Source organism: Cibotium barometz, chromosome 12 (assembly GCF_041138505.1).
Source record: "Cibotium barometz isolate CiBa-2024 chromosome 12, ASM4113850v1, whole genome shotgun sequence".
In the NCBI taxonomy this organism is placed as follows: Eukaryota; Viridiplantae; Streptophyta; class Polypodiopsida; order Cyatheales; family Cibotiaceae; genus Cibotium; species Cibotium barometz.
The window spans coordinates 4,922,978-4,942,115 of NC_141057.1; the positions used below are offsets into that span (position 1 = coordinate 4,922,978).

The window sequence follows — 19,138 nt, forward strand, 5'->3', positions numbered from 1 at the left end:
CTAATCGTTAACTCCCCTCCAACATCTATAAATCAGAGGCGACCACCCTTCGTGGAGAGGAACCGGCGAACGTTTCCACCATCTATCATCCGGCGACCATCTCTTGCGCATGTTCTCCCAGGCGACTGCTGAACTGGCTACGCTTCTGCTCCCAGGCGGCGCTGAACTGCCTATGCGCTTCATCCCTTGGCGGCTGTGTGTGTGCGCCTCCAAATAGGTAGCCAAAAAGGCTACGCTGCCCACCACAGCAGGCGGCTATGTGTGTGCGCCTCCAGACAGCAGCCAAACAGGCTGCGCTGCCCACCACAGCAGGCGGCTGTGTATTCATTCTCCAGCTGTTGTACTCCTACAGCTAAGCGGACGACGGCTATGCTCTGCAAACAGGTGGCTACTTCTCCATCTCCAGCGGGCTGCTCAATTTATCCATAGGCGGCTACGCCTCCTCCTCCTCCAGAGCAGGCAGCTGTGTCATGCACATCAGGCAGCTACTCCTCTCGACATGCTGTTGCACTTTGGTGTCCCTCTCAAGTAACTGCACACAGACACCATGAGTATTGGTCTTCCATCTGCAATCTACAAGTAAGTGAATTTCAGATTTGAGTAAAGAACTTTGTGATAAATCTGATAAGGAATTCTCTCTACGGCAACACCCATTCGGTGCCGGGTAGTCCAAGCTCTTGGAGAACCACGGTCCAAAGGTGCTGAGATCGGGAGAGCCAGGCGTTAGTACGGGAGCTCCTGTTTGTGCGTGGTCTTGGAACACCAGTGGGGCACTCTCCGCGGAGTCCAGTGAAGGCACAGGACCGTAGAGACTGGACCACTCAAGTGGTCACTCTACTTCGAACGTTGACTTCGAGCCTTTTGTTTGGTATTGTATTCATTTGTACATGGACATCATCTGGTTCTTGGAACCCATGGAGCATTGTATTTGTTAAATACTCCCAATAATATATTATATATTGAGGGGGCGGTCGGCCCGTTCCGGTCCCAGTGCTGGTGTCCATTTATCTCATTCCATTTAATTTCAATTTCAAGTTGTTATTAAGTTGTCCATTTTCAAATTGTGATATTAAGTTGTGCTATTACGCGTGTGGGTGTCCAACGGAGTCTATTCCCACTCGAGGGGATCGGTTTCACACACAACCTGTCATCCCACTAGCCGCATATCACCCATAATCTCACCAACCATGCTAGTGGTGTAGATGCGGAAGCTATCACCCAGGCGGGTCATCAGTGTCGGCGGTAGCACTAGTTGAGCTCGATATCTCAACATGCCGTACTTGCTTCATGGGTAAAGACCATGAATGTGAAAACATGACTGTTGTTTACCATTTAGCATATGCTCTTTTGTCTGCACGTTCCCATATGTCAGGGTTTCTTCTTTAACAAGTAATACTTCTCGCTGTCTTTGTCCATTCTCTCTACACAATCTCATCTTTAATGAGCAGATGGCAACACAGGAGGGCTTCTGAAGCAGGTTATGGAGTTTTTTCTTCTTTTGCTGCTGGCCCCCATCTACATTGACAACTACAGCTTCCCAAGGCATCTCTGTAGGTGGGCATGAGACCAGTATCATCTTCCCCAAGCTCAAGATTGCCTTTAACATTGGTCGATGCACAGAGTACGCCATTGCCCCGGAGTCACTATTCACCTCCCATGCCTACATGGAGCATGTTGTAAGTTGTTCATAAAGTAGCAGTGCTTCTGTGCTGAACTAAGGGTTTTTTTCCTGCATTTAACAGTTCTCTACTGCTGAATAATGATATCTTTGCGATGCTTCCATTGTTGCGTTGTTGGGGTTTTAGTGCTCAACTAGGGTTTTCCTTATGGTGGTTTGGTTTGTCAAGTATGGCTTGATTTACAGAGTGGTATTAATCTGGCTGGTGTTTACTTTTAATTGTCTATTTAAGTTTAACCCTCCTTGCATTTGTGGATTAGGCTTCTCTCGTTAAAGTTTGGGATTAGTGCTGAAAGTTTTGGATCAGGCTCTTTTCTACATTAGAAACTTTTAATTGCAAAGAACTTGAAATTTAGTACCATTCTTCCTTTTGTTCCTCTAAAGGAGCTTTTGCGAATGGTACTAAATTTCATGCTTCTTCTTTGAAGGACTCTTGTCTCTTGAAGGCCATTGGGAACGGGATTTCCAATATTGCATTCAAGCCGAAGAAGCCTTGGAAATACAAGGTGTTCTAAGCCAGTGGAAAATAACAATTTTAGAAAGTGAAAATGAAGCTAAGAAAAGCTTTATTGAGCAGAAAATCTAGGTTCATGTAACTCAATTTTTTCAAGTGATGAAGATTCCTTACATGAATTTCAGTGATGAAGATTCCTTACGTAAATTTCATAGTGATTATGTCACTTCTCTTCTTACGCAGACAAATTCTCAAATAACTTTGTTGTCACTTGTAAAAAGTTTTATTCAAGGAACTTTAGGAGAAACTATTTCCTCATTCTAGTTGCATTTCATCTTCAAAAGTTCCTATAGAGCCCAAAAAACTTTCAATTTTAGCTGTAACTCAAGGCTTTCTTATCTTTATGGAACCATTCTCGAAATCACCGGAAAAGACTTGCGTAGCATGAAAGATCAATATGTCGTTTCCGCAGAGTTTGGTACTCAATATACTTTGGCCCTTCATTCTGAGCGTGGCCATTACTCAGTGCAAAACAAGGCACTTTTTTCCTCTTTAGGAGGTTTTTTTCCCCAAGCATATGTACGCACTCTTATTGGTGTGTAAGTGACCCTATCATGTCACTTCATTTGTGCTTCACCCATTCTCATCAATCTACTTTGAGTGTTGTGCTTCTATCTATCTCTCCTTGCGTGTTGCATCTGTGTGTGTTGCTACATTGATCTCCACTCCAACAACAACACGAGGGTGGAGCATTGGGCAAATACTTTTCCAATACAAAATGCTTCAAGATCCATGAGTTGGATCATCATTTTTTTTGAAGTGGATTCTTCCAAAGCTCATGGACTATGAGTAACATTGCTTTGATGCAAAAACTCAACCTCTTGGAAACTTAGAGAGGTCTTACAAGCTGAAGCCATAAATCTTGGCTTCTTAGGAATTTTATGGGATTCCTAGAGATGTAGAGCCCATTATATCGCTAAAGGTGCAAGACTTTCTCCACATCTTTCTCATGTTGCTCCGCAATGGCTGAGAATATAAGTATGTCATCAAGGAATATGAACACACACTTACCAATGAGGACTGCGAAAATCCTGGACATCATTTTATTGAAAGATTGTGGGTGCGTTGGTAAGCCCAAAGGACATGACTACAAACTCGTAGTGACCACGCTCTGTTCGGAAAGCTGTTTTTGGAATGTCAGCTTCAAAAATGCGGACCTGATGGTAACCACTCTTGAGGTTGATCTTAGTGAAAAATTATGCACCATCTAAATGCTCCAAAATGTTATCAATCCTTGGCATAGGAAACTTATTCTTGATGGTGAGTTTGTTTAATGCCCTGTAGTCTACACAAAGGCGTGCAGACTTGTCCTTCTTTTGGACAAATAGGATGGGTGCACCAAATGGTGAGGAAGATGGCCGAACGAATCCTGCTCATAGGAACTCAAATAACTACTTTTCTAGCCGCCCTCTAAAGTTTTGGAAAGACGATAGGGAAACTTGCTAGGAGGTTCTGCTGCTCTAGGGACCAAATCGATATGATGGTCCTCAGGACGAGAGGGGGGGAGACTGGGCGAAGATCGTCCCGAAGCATAATGTCCTGGTGTCGAGACAGGAGGTCTGCTAACTGCGGGATTGGAGGTGAAGATGAGGTAGCCACTATCGATGAGGTAGAGACTGTCTGAGCATAAACATAAATCAATGCTCCTTCCACTCCCTTGCGGATAGCTCGTCGGGCCTGGGGATGAGAAATCAAAGGGATGCCAAGAATGCTCCTATCCCCATGAATCATAACGGGCTTAGGAAAACCTTTATAGATAGTAAAGTGTCCAGCTCCCAATCAGGAATAGGCTCATACTGACGAAACCACTAGATTCCTAAAATCATACAGAGGTGAGACAATGAAATCTCGTTGAAATGAGGCCTTTTGAAAATTGTTGTGCCTTTTGAGAAATGTGGGTGTGGAGACTGAAAGAGTGCATAAAGCGGAAGCAAAGGGGCACTAGAGTGTGCAGAATAGAGAGTGCAAGAGAGAGAGATAGATATGGAGCAATCTATGCTGAATATACTGAAGCAAAACAGTCCCAAGCCAGAGACATACAAGTCTCATAAGTGAGGGAGCAGATATGTATAAGACTGAATGAATAATGAGAGGCCAGCACCTCCTATTTATAGTTGAGGTGAGCTGGCCGACTGGAGCTGCAAAACTGGCCGACTGAAGCTACTGGACTGGCCGACTGGAAAATGCCAGAAAGGTTGGGAAAAATGCCAGAAAAATACATAAAAAAGGGGTGGCCAACCCACAATCAAGGGCCATACAAATGGGACCAAAAGGACACCAGAAATAGGCAGAAACTGGGGATGAATGTGCTAACACCCCCTCTCAGCACCAGATGATGCTGAACATAACTCCGAGAAGCCGAAGAAGTCGTCCTCTGTCAAAGACAAAAGAAAGCAGCAACAACAGGTACCAGGAAAGCTCCACAAGCAATCTCCACAGCAACTCAGCTACAAAAGTAACAGAGCAAGCTGCCAAGTACACTGTTCTTCTAGAAGAAATCAACCATGAAGGTTGCGTCGTGCTGCTCCAAATATCGGTGCCAAACCCAAATATAAACACAGTGTCACAGGAATCCCTAGAAGTGTCACGATTGTGACGTGTTTATATATCAGATTCTCTCTTCATTGCTGATTACTGTTGCAGATGCAAAGAGTTACCAGCCAAAGGGAACCCCTACCCTCGACTGGTTGCGACTCTTCGTCAAAGGATGTACCTCTTCATCGAATAGCCACATCTCTTCGACGAATGGTTGTATCCCTTAGTGAATGGTTGTGCCTCTACATCGACTGGACACATCCCTTAGCCTAAAAGTTGTACCCTTTCGTCTAAGGTCATGTCCTTTCATCAAAGGACATGCCTCTTCAAATGTGTCTCTTCATCTCCTATATAAGAGACCTATTGTACTCAGTTTAATAACAACAAGTCAATTCAATCTTGTCTCAAGTGTTCTCCTGAAGGTTCTTGTTCTAAGTTAATTACTTAAGTAGTAATTAGTACACAATATGCAGGATTAACAACATAATCCTCACAGTGGTATCAGAGCAAAATTTTATCCTACCCGTGGGTTGTGAAGCCCTCACCCTCTCCGCGGCACTCCCTCATCCACCTCTCCTTTCGGTGTTGTATGGAAGAAGCAGAGCGATGGTGGACTTGGCGTGAATCCTTGCTTGTAGTAATGTAAACAAGTACACAAGGTCTCACACCCATATACACGTATTGTGTGTATAGCCCCCTGCAGTATTTCCGGAATGCCCTCCCTCCCTGCTGCCGGTGGCGTTCGCAACATGGCAGGAACTGCCCCCTTCGCTGCTGACTATGGAGCCCCCCTCTCTTCGCCTTGGTTGCTGCCAACGGGCGCTCTTGTTTGCTGAGCGTGGCTGCCGGTTTTGAGCCGCCTTACTATATGCTGAGCGTGGCTGAGCGTCACCTCCACTCATACTTTGTGTGCTACTATATGCAGTGACTGATGATTCAATACTGTTCGCAGCGACTCATTCGGTGATTCAGCCTTCGAAGCGTCACCTTCACTCGGCGATTCAGCTTTCGAAGCGTCACCTCCACTCGGCGACGGCCTTCGAAGCGTCAACCTTCAAAAAAAAAAAAAACACCAATACACAACATTAATAAGTGTACTGCCACGTGGAATTCAAAAAAAAAAACCCAAACAAACCCAACAGGCGTGCGTAATCGGCTGGGCGTGCGCTGGCCGCCGTTTGGGATTTGATGGTGTGAACAGCCAACGTGGGCGACTCGAAAACCACCACCCGGCTGTCAGGATGTCGCCTAGTTCTTACTCGCCTCCTTCTCTCCAACGAATAGGCGCCCTTCTTCCTGTGGGTTTTCCTGGCTTTGCCCACACCACATACCTTGTGTGCTCTCGCCCCCTACGTGCATGCTTCATGGACAACTTCCCGGAGGAACCCGACATGCACATCTCTTACCTGAGTTACATCGACGAGATCCCCGAGGCTGTTCTTCCCGAACACAGCCCTCCTCGTGCCCTCACTCCGGATTCAGTGCCACTACTCGCCGATGTTGGGTGGATTCCAAGTCTTTCAGCCTCTCCTATCCCAGCATCCCCGGCCTCTCAGGTGTACCGCATTCATGTCAGCAGCCCGCATGTGACCGAACCCGACACTTGGGCGATTTGGACTATTTTCCTCACCTGCGAGCCACTGCATCTTACTCATTTCGAGTATTTTTTATCACGGTACCCGCAGTTGGCACACTTTCTTCCAGAGTGCAGTGTGGATGGCTTACGCAATGTCTCCTCCACGCGCCCTCCTGTGACATTTTACTGCGAGATCTTCGTCCCCGACTATACTCCATTATCTCCAGTGCCCAGTTCTTTGGAGGAAGCCAATGCAGTAACTTCGGAGGACGATCCCGACGAAGTGGAAGATCCCGACTTCGCGTACGAGGACCCTATTACTGCCTCTCCAGCAGCTGTTCCTTCCATTCTCCATTTCGGGTGGACCTTTCCTGCTTCACCACAGTACTCTCTCTGAGTGCTTCAGATGTCGACGTCGCACGACAACGTGCCACCCGCTGATCCTCAGATGGAAGCCTTGCTGATGACTACTCTCCAACAACAGATGGAGGACTTGCAAAAGGCATTTTTCGACGGAATGGCATCAATGAGATCCCAGATGGAAGACATGCAGCAGCGGCACCAACATCAGCGCGAGGGATCCAGGAAGTCCCAGCGAGCGCATCGTTCGCATTCTCCACAGTCATCATCATCATCCTCGGTGGGCCAGCAGGACGATCCCTTACCTCCTCCCGATCCGACTGCCGAGGTAGACTGCTGAACTTAAACTTTTATATAAATTAATGACCACAGCACAAACACGGAAGATGGACATCAAGTTACCCGAGCCCTACAATGGCCGCCGTGATAAGCGGTTAATCGATCATTGGCTCTACAAAATGGAGGTTTATTTCTCGAATACTGAATTGCCCGAGACCAAAAAAGTAGCATTGGCCAGTACCCTCTTGAAGGATACCGCCTTCCTCTGGTGGCGACGCAGGATTGCAGATGGCAAGTCTACTCCAACGTGGGATAAATTCCGGCGTGCTCTTCGCAAGGCTTTTGAGCCTGCAAATGCGAATTTTCATGCCAGGTCTTCTCTCCGCCGCCTGAGTCAAACTGGCTCCGTGGCCGCGTACATCTCAGAGTTTCAAAAATTGGCTCTGGAGATAGAGACACTCAGCCCCTCTGACCAGCTTCACAGCTTCATTGACGGGCTTGAACCCACAATCCAAGACGAAGTCCATAAGTATAATCCTGCCACCCTGGATGAAGCAATCTCGTATGTCGAGCGCATCAGTGATTACCGGCGTCCTCCCAGGAACTTTCCCTCCGGCGCCCGTTCCTTCCAGCGGAATCGATCCAATGGGACTAGCCAACCCCAGCGTCCTAATTCTGGACAACCCAACTCTCGGCGACCATATTCTGGACAACAGTCCTTCCGGCCGCGCTTTTCCGGGCAAACTTCCGCGTCAAATGCAGGATCCTCTCAGACCGAATCCTCTGGCAGCAGCAGAAACCGAGATCGGTCTCGACAGGACCGTCGCAACAATGATCGGCGCAATTTCAAGCGAGAACCCTCTTCAGGACAGTAAACCTCTTCATCAACTACCCCTTCATCCCAACCTAGTCGCCCAGGCCTCTGCACAATTTGTTCTGGCGATCACCGGTGGTATGAATGCCCTCAGCGTCCTAAACCCTCCAACACTCGGCGCAATTCTCAGGTGGACAGTTGTCACCATGCTGATCATGACCCGCCTCCTGTGAAAGACAAGAACAAACAGATGGCTTGTTCTGTTCGCGTTTCAGAGTTTGTCAGTACCCTGATGCTTAATGGCCAAAGTACCAATCCTGTTCCGGTGAATCTTTCCAAACAGGTCCTTAGTCTTCTTGGCTTCATTGGCGACCATCCCATCAATGTGCTGGTGGACAGTGGCTGTTCCACTAATTTTGTGGGCACTTCTTTGGTTCATAAGCTTCGCCTACAGACCCGACATTTTGTGGATGCTTTTCAAGTGGAGCTTGCTGATGGTTCCTTCCTTAATTGTAACCAAAAGGTGCAACAGCTCCAGTTCCAGATTCAAGATTACCAGGATAACCTTAATTTTTCAGTGATGCCGTTGTCACATTATGACATGATATTGGGACAATCTTGGCTGTATCGATATGATCCGGTGATCAGCTTTCGTTCCCATTCAATCCAATTATATCATAATGGTCGAGAGCTGGAACTTCATGGCCTTTTCAGTGCCAAACCCATCACCATTGTTTCTGCCCTGCAAGTCAAACGTCTCGTTCGCAAACGTGACAGTGCAACATCCTTGGTCATGTTACGGGAGATTGAAGCAGAAACCAGTGAGCAATCTCAAGCCTCGTCATCAACTACTGCTTACTTGGAGCAACCCTTCTTCAGGCCTTTTCAGGATTTGTTTCCGAATGATCTTCCGACGACATTGCCTCCTCGTCGTCCTGTGGATCACCCGATTGATCTTATCCCAGGTCAACCTCCTCCAACCCGAGCTCCTTACCGTGTTTCTTACTCTGAATCTCGGGAGATACAAAAGCAATTACAGGAGTTGCTGGACAAAGGTCACATCCGTCCCAGCAAAAGTCCCTTCGGAGCCCCGGTTTTACTTGTCAAGAAGAAGGATGGATCAATGCGGCTTTGCATTGATTACCGAGCTCTCAACAAGCTGACAATCAAGAACAAATTTCCTTTACCTCGCATCGATGAATTGTTCGACCAACTGCTTGGTGCTAAGGTGTTTTCCAAGATTGATTTAAAGTCCGGCTATCATCAAATTCGTATCCGTAATGGTGATGAATACAAGACAGCCTTTCGGACAAAATATGGCCATTATGAATTCTTAGTCATACCTTTTGGGTTAACCAATGCCCCGGCCACTTTCATGACCCTGATGAATGAAATTTTTGGGCCATACTTGGATAAGTTCGTGATCGTTTACCTTGATGATATTCTGGTTTTTAGCCGATCTATGGTCGATCACAAAGAGCATTTACAGATAGTCTTTGAAGTACTACGCAACAATGTGCTGTACATCAACAAAAAGGAGCGAATTTTTCAAAAACCATGTGGAATATCTTGGTCACATCATTTCTGCTAATGGGATTGCAGTCGATCCTAAGAAGATTCAGGCGATTGTGGATTGGCCTTTGTCTCTCACCATTTCAGATGTTCGATCTTTCTTGGGACTTGCTAATTTCTATCACAACAAGGTGCATAGATTTTCAGAGATTGCTGCCCCTTTGACAGAATTGACAAAGCTGGACAAACTTCAGTGGTCTTCGGAAGCTGAGCAATCCTTCAATGATCTCAAGCATGCCTTGACGACAACCCCGGTCTTGGCCATTGCAGATCCCACTCAGCCCTGTGATGTAATGACAGATGCCTCAGATCGTGCTTCTGGTGGAGTTCTGATGCAGAATGATCGTGTCATTGCTTTTGACAGCAGAAAGTTTTCAGCCATTCAAAGCAGGTATCCTGTGTATGATAAGGAGTTTTTGGCAATCGTACATGCTTATCGAACATGGCGACATTATCTTCTTGGAGCAGATTCAGTTGTACGTACAGATCATCAATCTCTGACGTATATTTTCACTCAGCCTGTTATGAACTCTCGACAAGGCAGATGGGTTGAATTCTTGGCTAATTTCCACATGATTATTCAGTATGTTCCTGGTCTTCAGAATGTGGTTGCAGATGCCTTAAGTCGCATGCCTCGAGCCATTAATTTTGCCATCACAGATGTGCAAATGGAAATCCTTGCTTGTTTCAAAAATGAATATTTGACGGATAGAGATTTTGGAGATGCGTTCCGTGCTCTCAAATCTTCTAATCCCAGTCCTGCAGAAATGAACATGTTTGCAGCCTATATTATCATGGATGAGTTGCTGTTCTTCTCTGACCGCATCTGTGTGCCTCACAATACTTCATTGCGGAAGATTCTTATTCAAGAACATCATGAAGTCCCTTATGCTGCTCACCCTGGTATCAACAAGACATATCGACTTTTGTCTGCTACATACTTCTGGCCTCAGATGCAGCAAGATGTTATCAAATTTGTCAAAGCTTGTCATTCATGTCAAACAATGAAAGCCTCTCGACAACTTCCTCAAGGGTTACTTCAACCATTGCCAGTTCCCAATGAGAGATGGGAAAGTATCAGTATGGATTTTATCACCACCTTGCCTCGTTCATCTAAAGGCAATGCTCAGATTCTTGTGGTGGTTGATCGATTTTCCAAAATGGCACATTTCATTCCTTGCAAGAAAGCTGCTTCAGCCCCAGACGTGGCGTCATTATTCGTGCAACATGTCTTCAAATTGCATGGTTTACCAAAGACCATCATCTCTGACAGAGATCCAAAGTTCACTGGACATTTTTGGACGTCTTTGTTCAAATCTCTTGGCACGAATTTGTTATTCAGTTCAGCCTATCATCCTCAAACAGATGGACAGACTGAAAGAGTCAATCAGATTTTGGAAGAAATGATTCGACATTACATTCAATTCCGTCTGGCATCGTGGGAAGATTATTTACCACTCGTGGAATTTGCTTATAATAATTCCCATCATTCAGCAATTGGATTAACTCCATTTCAAGCAGCATATGGACATACTCCTCTTGTGCCTACAAACTTTGTTTTACAACACAAAGTGGCGCTGGCAGATCAGTTGGTTCAGGAGATGCAAGATGTGCTTGTACAAGTTCGAGATAAATTGGTCCATGTACAACAAAAATATCAAAAACAGGCCAACAAGCATCGTCGACATGCAGAATTTCAAGAAGGAGACTTGGTCTTATTATATGTGGCACCTCACCGCTACAAAACAGTGAAGTCAGTTTTTCCAAAGTTACGACCTCGCTTCTATGGGCCTTTCAAAATCCTTAAGAAAAATTCAACTGTCAGTTATAAGTTGGAACTTCCACCGTCATGGGGAAAGATTCATCCGACTTTTCACATATCTTGGCTCAAACAGTATATTCAAGGAGATTCGCCTGTTCCAGACTTATCTTCTTATGTACCAGAAATTGAAGATGACCATATTATCCTTGTTCCAGAAGTAATACTTGACATAAGACAGAAGGAAACAAGAAGAAAGTTGACTACAGAATTTCTTGTGAAGTGGATGGACTTGGATGAGTCTGATTCCACTTGGCAAACAGATGAAGAAATGCAGCAGTACCCTAACCTTCTTCAGGAGTTCTTCGACAAACGGATGTCTATCATTTGACACATGGGTTTTATTTTAAATGGGAGGGAATGTCACGATTGTGACGTGTTTATATATCAGATTCTCTCTTCATTGCTGATTACTGTTGCAGATGCAAAGAGTTACCAGCCAAAGGGAACCCCTACCCTCGACTGGTTGCGACTCTTCGTCAAAGGATGTACCTCTTCATCGAATAGCCACATCTCTTCGACGAATGGTTGTATCCCTTAGTGAATGGTTGTGCCTCTACATCGACTGGACACATCCCTTAGCCTAAAAGTTGTACCCTTTCGTCTAAGGTCATGTCCTTTCATCAAAGGACATGCCTCTTCAAATGTGTCTCTTCATCTCCTATATAAGAGACCTATTGTACTCAGTTTAATAACAACAAGTCAATTCAATCTTGTCTCAAGTGTTCTCCTGAAGGTTCTTGTTCTAAGTTAATTACTTAAGTAGTAATTAGTACACAATATGCAGGATTAACAACATAATCCTCACAAGAAGCGTGTAGCTCCAAGAAGATAATACCCTCAAAAGAAATAGAGCCCATCTGCTCCAACTCTGTACCAAGAGTAGCCAAATGCTATATAATAGCACCCTCCTCGAAGGTCGGCATCGCCAAATGTAAGAACTCAACTGCCCCCTCTGAAAACTGATGCCTGGACTCCACAGGCCCAACCAAATCCAAATCCTAATCCTTCAATCCCTGGAAGTACCACTGTGCCCCAAGCACGGTCACAGACACACCTAACCACAATCCAAAATCCTCACACAGAGTAAGGGAAGTAGGAAGATTCACAGTAGTGGTAACTGAAGTAGTAGTAGCCTCCTCAATAGCATAACACAGCATAGAAGCAGGCTCCTCCATAGAAGGCAAAGGGACCAGCAAGACATCTTGGTCACTGGTTGTTGAAGAAAGAGTCGGAGGCGAAGCAATAGGAGACAAATCCCCCTCAGAAGCTGTGAGCAAAGATAGCCCACTATCTTCCTCAAAAAAATTATTAGATATATTGTCCTGGCAAGGAGAAGTATGCACAAAAACTAAAGGCAGGGCAACAGGAGAAACAAACTCCTCAAATGCAATGAGCAAAATTGACCCACTATCCTTCACTGCAGGAACATCTCCAAAAGAAGTATCCATAAGATCACTGGCTGCAGAGCATCCAGAAGCAGAAAGCATCTGTCGATCACTGGCATCACCATAAAGGCCACAAAGCAAATGCCACACAGAGGAAGTAGAAGCATCATCAGGAGCATAGATGAAGTGTCGAAGAACCGAATCCTGACAATTCAGGAGGAGAAAGCCATAGATCGGTCCGTCAGTCTTCCTCCACCGACACACATCCTCCGTAGAGGCAAGATCCGGCAAGCACTGATTCTTGTACGAGAGAAACTCCATCAAACCATACTCCTTGAGAATAGAAGTCACCTGCAACTTCCATGACTGAAAGTTACCACCATCCAACTTGTCTGCCTCATCAAGGAAATAACAAGAGAGTGGTACGAGAGCCAAATCTGAAGTTGTCATCATTGATCCAATCAAGAGAACCAACCCTCATAAGATAAAACTGATATAGGGCCCTTCTTCCCACCAAAACGCAGCCCTTAGAGGGTTGACAGCACCCGAAAATCCTCCTGTAGCAAAAAATGCAGAAGCTTCTGTCGACTGTACCTCCAACCTTGAGGCCACCAAAAGAGGGAAGCAAAGAATGCAGATTTGATGTAGAGAGAAAAGGCAGCCACACAGGGCTTGGGAATATGCTGTAAGAGGGTGCAAGAGGGAAAGGCATCAACAAGGACAGTAGCTTGGGCTCTCCTTTAAAAAAAAATGCACAATCTCTGAAGAAGAAGTGTCCTCCACAGGTACCAAGAGTGCCACCAAAGCCTGCAACACCAAAGACCCCCTCTGCAAAGGAGCAAGCCCACTGGAGAGGAAAACGCAACACAGAAGGCTGCTGTCCTGAAGAAAACAGGCCGCCTATGTCCCAAACTCCATGTAGAAAAGAAAACGCTGGTCAACAAGTACCTGATGGCTGAGTTGATGAAGCCAATCTGAAGGCGAAGCGACCAGCAGGTCCAGTCCAGAAAACACAGCAGTAAAGGGCTGCAGATCTGAGAGAAAACGCAGAGGAGAGGGTGCTGAAGACAGGGCTGAATCTGGGGCAGCAAAGAGGTTGCTAAACCAGGAGCGATGATACCATGAAAGAGTGCACAGAGCGGAAGCAAAGGGGCACTAGAGTGTGCAGAATAGAGAGTGCAAGAGAGAGAGAGAGAGAGAGAGAGAGAGAGAGAGAGAGATGGAGCAATCTATGCTGAATATGCTGAAGCAAAACAGTCCCAAGCAAGAGACACTACAAGTCTCATAAGTGAGGGAGCAGATATGTACAAGACTGAATGAATAATGAGAGGCCAGCACCTCCTATTTATAGTTGAGGTGAGCTAGCTGACTGGAGCTGCAAAACTGGCCAACTGGAAAATGCCAGAAAGGCTGGGAAAAATCCCAGAAAAATACATAAAAAAGGGGTGGCCATCCCACAATCAAGGGCCATACAAATGGGACCAAACGGACACCAAAAATGGACAAAAATTGGGGATGAATGTGCTAACAGAGACTAGGTGTGTATAGCTCATTTTAGCAGCCAACTGGGGAGAGATGGCGTCCTCAGAACTGCCCATGTCAAATAGGACTACAAACTGGCGGCCCTTGGCAAAGCAATAAGCTCGGATGAGGCTTTTTTGTGCAACATCACTTTCACCCTTCTGCTTAGCATCAAACACCACAGATGGCATAGGATGCATAGAAGGTAAAAGTTGAATTGCATTGGTGGTAGTAGGCGGGGCTAGAGGAGCGGGAGATGCTGTGGCAATTGTGGATGCGTTAGTCTTCCGCTGCGCATTCTGACATGGTATCAGAGCCCGGGTGTGTGTGGTCCTGGGCGGCTCAGGCGTGTGTGGTCCTGGGTGACCCCCTCGCGCCTTGGTGGCTTGCGGAGCTCGAATCGAGGGAGGGTGTTGGAAGGTTGGCGATTTCGAGCATGTGATCTATGGCTAGAAGGTGCCTTGGATTATCCCATAAGTGGAAGCATGGGAAGTTGAAGAGCCATATATAGGCTAGAGTGGCACCTTGTCATAGTCATCTCCTCCGGCCGGTGTTTTGGGAGGCAGCTCATTGGGAGATGGGAGCCCGGTGGAGGGATGCTGCAGTGCCCGTTGGGGGTGTTCGTGGAGCTCAATGGTGATGCGTCTCCTACGTGCATTAGTCTTCCGCTGCGCATTCTGACAGCATCTTCCACTATCTTGGAGCCTGTCCCTACTTCGAACGTAGCGAATTCAACTATCAGTGATGATTAGTTTGTTCCAGTGGTTGTTTCAGTTTCTTCTTCTTCATAGAAGGATTCTACTTTGGTCCCGATACTTGTTGCAGATGCAGAGGAGGTACCACTTTTTTCGGAGCCATCTATGGTACCATCTCTTGAGGGCTTCTCTCTCTTGATTGATCCTGATGTTTCGTCTTCGATATCTTCTCGATCTTCTCGTGGCTTCTTCCAGAGACCTTCTCGGTATTCAGATGTACCATATCTTCGCGAGCTTTGTACCTTTTATGAGGAGGTTGTTCCTTCAGACTTTGGAGGATTTTTGCAGCGTACCGCCACCCGTCTGGCGCTGAAGAGGAGGTGTTGGAAATTATTTCATTCCCAAATGGACTTTCCCATGCATATTCTTGCTTGTATCTGGCTCCATATGAAGCCCTGCATTGGCATATCTTAGCAGAGATTATTCTGCATTTTTTCTACCATTTTTTGGTATTTTTTAAGGCATTTTATAGCATTTTTTTGCTACAGCCATGCTGTCGGTTTGCTACAGCTGGCCGACCAGCATACTGAGGTAGTATAAAAGGGTTGGCTCCCTTTTCCCTTAGATTCTCTCTCTTTTCAGCTTCTGGAGTGATAGGCAGCATCTAAGGAACCTCCCTCATGCTGCTCCACGTGATGTACTACCTTTTCTGGTGATATTCAGCAGTGATCTTCTTTTCTCCTTTATGCTTGCTGTCCATATACAGTGTTGTACAGTTCTTGCAGCATTTCTTTACGGGTATCACAGCATAGTACCCATTCTTACAATTTCTGACAATCCTTCTTACCATGCCCAATGGTATGATAGAAAAAACATATGTTCTCTGACTGGTACTTCCTTTGCTCCTCTGGAGGAAGATAGCCTCGAGTGATGCCTGCTTTAGCCTTTTCCTGAGGAGTTTTCATAGGTTTGGATTGGTTATCCTTCTTACCTCCTGAACTAGAGCTAGAACTACCGTCCTTCTTGGCATCTTTAGAAGACGCATTATCTTTCCCCAACTGACAATCCTTCTTACCATGCCCAATGGTATGACATAAAAAACATATGTTCTCTGACTGGTACGTCCTTGGCTCCTCTAGAGGAAGATAGCCTCCAGTGATGCTTGCTTTAGCCTTTTCCTCAAGGGTTTTCATAGGTTTGGATTGGTTATCCTTCTTACCCCCTGAACTAGAGCTAGAACTACCGTCGTCCTTAGCGTCTTTAGAAGACACATTACCTTTCCCTGACTGCGAAGCAGTTTGTTGCTGCTAGGGTTTGGTACTAGACTGCGGTTGCTTAGGCTTCCCTGTTCATCTTCATTTCTTCACTTTGAGTAAGAGTCAAAGCCCGATCATATGTGCTGGGTTTAAAGTTACAAACTGTGAACCGGATGTTAGGATCTAATCCACGAATGAATTGATCCATCTTGGCCTTCTCAGATAATCCTAACTGCTGCTGTGCTAAAGTGATAACCTTACCGGAAAACTAAAGCACGGGTGACCGGTTCTGTTTGAGTCCATAGAACTCATCTGCTAGGTTGGTCAAATACCAGGGAGGGAGAAATCTGGTCTTTAGGTCATGGACAAAGGTATCCCAGCGAAAAGTTGTGACACTTGTGATCTGGTCTATATGGATACTAGACCAATGCTACCACCAAGTGTGCCTCACCCGTGAGGTGGGGAGCCACTACATGGACTTTGTCTTGAGGATCTGTTAGCTTTGCCAAAGGAAAATATACATTAAACTAATGAATAAATCGATTGACAGCTAAATGATCACACTTACCATCATACTTACTGAAATTTGATTGAGTTCGGATGACGGTCGTTGATGTCGCGGGAGTCTGGCTGGTGGCACCTATGGGTGGGAAAACTGAAGAGAGGGTGTGCTGAAATTTCAAATGCATGGCCTTCAATGATAATAATGTTGAAATAATGTGTGTAAAATGCTAGAAAATATGGTAAAAAGATGAATGATATTCTAATACTTCTACAATGATGTATATGCATATGGGATGAATGCTATGCAAATGCAGAATGCTTTTTAATGCAAACCCTAAGGTTTCTACTTACTCTACATGCATGAATGATTCTCTCCAAGTGGGTTAAGGGACTTGACTGACTGACTGACACTCTAAGGCTGAGGAATGACTTACGTAGCTCGTGCGTGACATATCTTGGACTGAGGACTACAATGGGGCCACGGCATACGACAATATCATATCCTACAGGGTCCTATTGCTGTACAATGATGCACTGATGATGGGCCATCTTGTCACCATGCACTACAGCGCAAAGTGCATGTGACAGATGATGACGATGGCGACAAGCTTTGATACCATATTGGATATCACAGGAGCACACACATGATGCAGCTCTGGAGGATGAAATGAGTGTGTAGAAGAGAGATGAAGCAAGAAGAGAGAGAGGGAGAGAGATACTCAAGCCAAGAGAGAGTTTGCACAACTTAAATGATATTTACTATGATTATGAATCCACCCAAGAGAGAGAGAGGGAGAGAGATACTCAAGCCAAGAGAGAGTTTGCACAACTTAAATGATATTTACTATGATTATGAATCCACCCAAATACATGCTTTTATAGGCACCAAGGCCTTGTCTTTTGACCCTAAATAAGAGGGTGTTCACACATAGTGTGTTCACACCACTAAGGACACTTGACTAGACTTTAGAACTGTTCCTAACCTCTAGGAGGTAAAGTGCACCTCCTGTCTTACCTCTTTGACCCTTGACCACACACTAAATGCACTTGCCCTTTGACCAATCGACCTTTGAACTGATTGCATTATTGTTTACACGTGCATGATGACCTCATGGCTGACATGTGTTGGGCACGTTCACTTGGCAAGTTCACATGACACTAATGATTGGGTAATTTGGCATTATTCCCAACAATTCTGTTAAAATGGAAAATTGTCCAGTTGTGTACCACTAGTTCTCTTCACATGACACTAATGACTGGATAATTGGGCATTATTTCCAACAAATCTGTTAAAATGGAAAATTGGGGTTCTCCTGGTGTGGTACACTTGTTCTCTTCCGAGTGCTATGGGCATGCTTTATATCCAATAAGAGTTTTCTTTTAATGTAATTTTTCCTCTTTGCTAGGGAGGTGTGGCCATGTATGTTGCTACTAGGGGCTTATACAAGATGAAGCCTCCAACATTGATCGTCCCCAAATGCATCAAAGAGACTGTGGAGAAGCTCTTTGAAGTGTACAGGCAGTTGGACGGCTCCGAGCTCAAGCATGAATTAATAGCTTTGGATGTAGGTATGCATGGCATCTCCTTGCACAGCTCTTCCTAAATGTGCCAACATTTTTTCACCATTTCTGCCATGTTTCAGGTTGGAGAGACATATAATATGGGAAAAGGCCTTGTTGCGAAGGCCTTCAAGACATATCATGTTATACCGAGCCAGGTTAGTGACGAATACATGAATTTCGACCAAGAAGATAAATTTGTTGATTCATCCAGGTGTTAAGCACATTAAATACTTACCTCAACCTACTGCAGGGGTACATATTGTATTCAGTTAGACACAAGCTGAAGGCGGAGTACCTTGGGCTTCCCGGCAAGGAGATCAAGCATCTCAAGGAAACTGGTGTTGAGGTATAGAAGCAGTCTCAGTTCAGTAGTATTCAATTTTAGTTCTATTGTTGTAGTCAGAGCTGGTCTCATTTCAACAAAATTATCTAGTAGTTCAAGTGGTAGCCTAGGTGCAGACATTCTGGTGAGACTCAGTTTTGTGACATAAATTTGCATGGTCCAACTAATATCCAATGCCGCAGGTTCTTAAACCTGGAGTGCTCTTGTGGATATGTTTCAAAAGCAGAGGGCATGAGGGGCAAAATGATCCCCATCCCTTCCTTGCCCCTTTGGATTTTTTGCTAGGAGCAATGGAAGAAAAGATATTGGGCACCGATGACGTTAGTGGGGATGTCGTAGTATCTAGTCCATACTATGCATGATGGAGTTGATGGTTTATGGTCTTGTGGATGACTACCATGAGGTTATAAATTGCACTTTGGGCATGTTCCTAGATTCATCTAGGTATATATATATTAAAACTGAAATTTGCTGCTTCTCTACGGTGTACCCATGAAAGAATGGGGCTAGAATAAGGAGTCACTAGTGTTACACCAAGGGCTTCTGGGATGCTCTAAGGGATGCAAAGTTTGGGCTGCTATCCTTCTGCTCAAATGAGTGGACATCACCCCCCTCCTCTCTGCGCACCTCTCGTCCTGCCCTCCTTCTGCCTGCCATTCCTCTCCTATCTGTGCATTTCCCTCCTACTCTCCTCCTCCTACCCGTCATTCCCCTCCTCGCT

At 45.4% G+C, this 19,138-nt stretch overlaps 1 protein-coding gene across 1 annotated transcript in view; it reads left to right on the plus strand.

The window, feature by feature from the left end:
* TRZ1 (tRNAse Z1) overlaps positions 1-19,138 on the plus strand; it is a 60,397-nt gene that overhangs the window by 17,709 nt on the left and 23,550 nt on the right. The window contains exons 2-4 of the mRNA XM_086805975.1: positions 17,918-18,076; positions 18,155-18,229; positions 18,325-18,420. Of these exons, the coding sequence (XP_086662101.1) occupies positions 17,918-18,076; positions 18,155-18,229; positions 18,325-18,420 (330 nt within the window). The remainder of the gene's footprint in view (positions 1-17,917; positions 18,077-18,154; positions 18,230-18,324; positions 18,421-19,138) is intronic.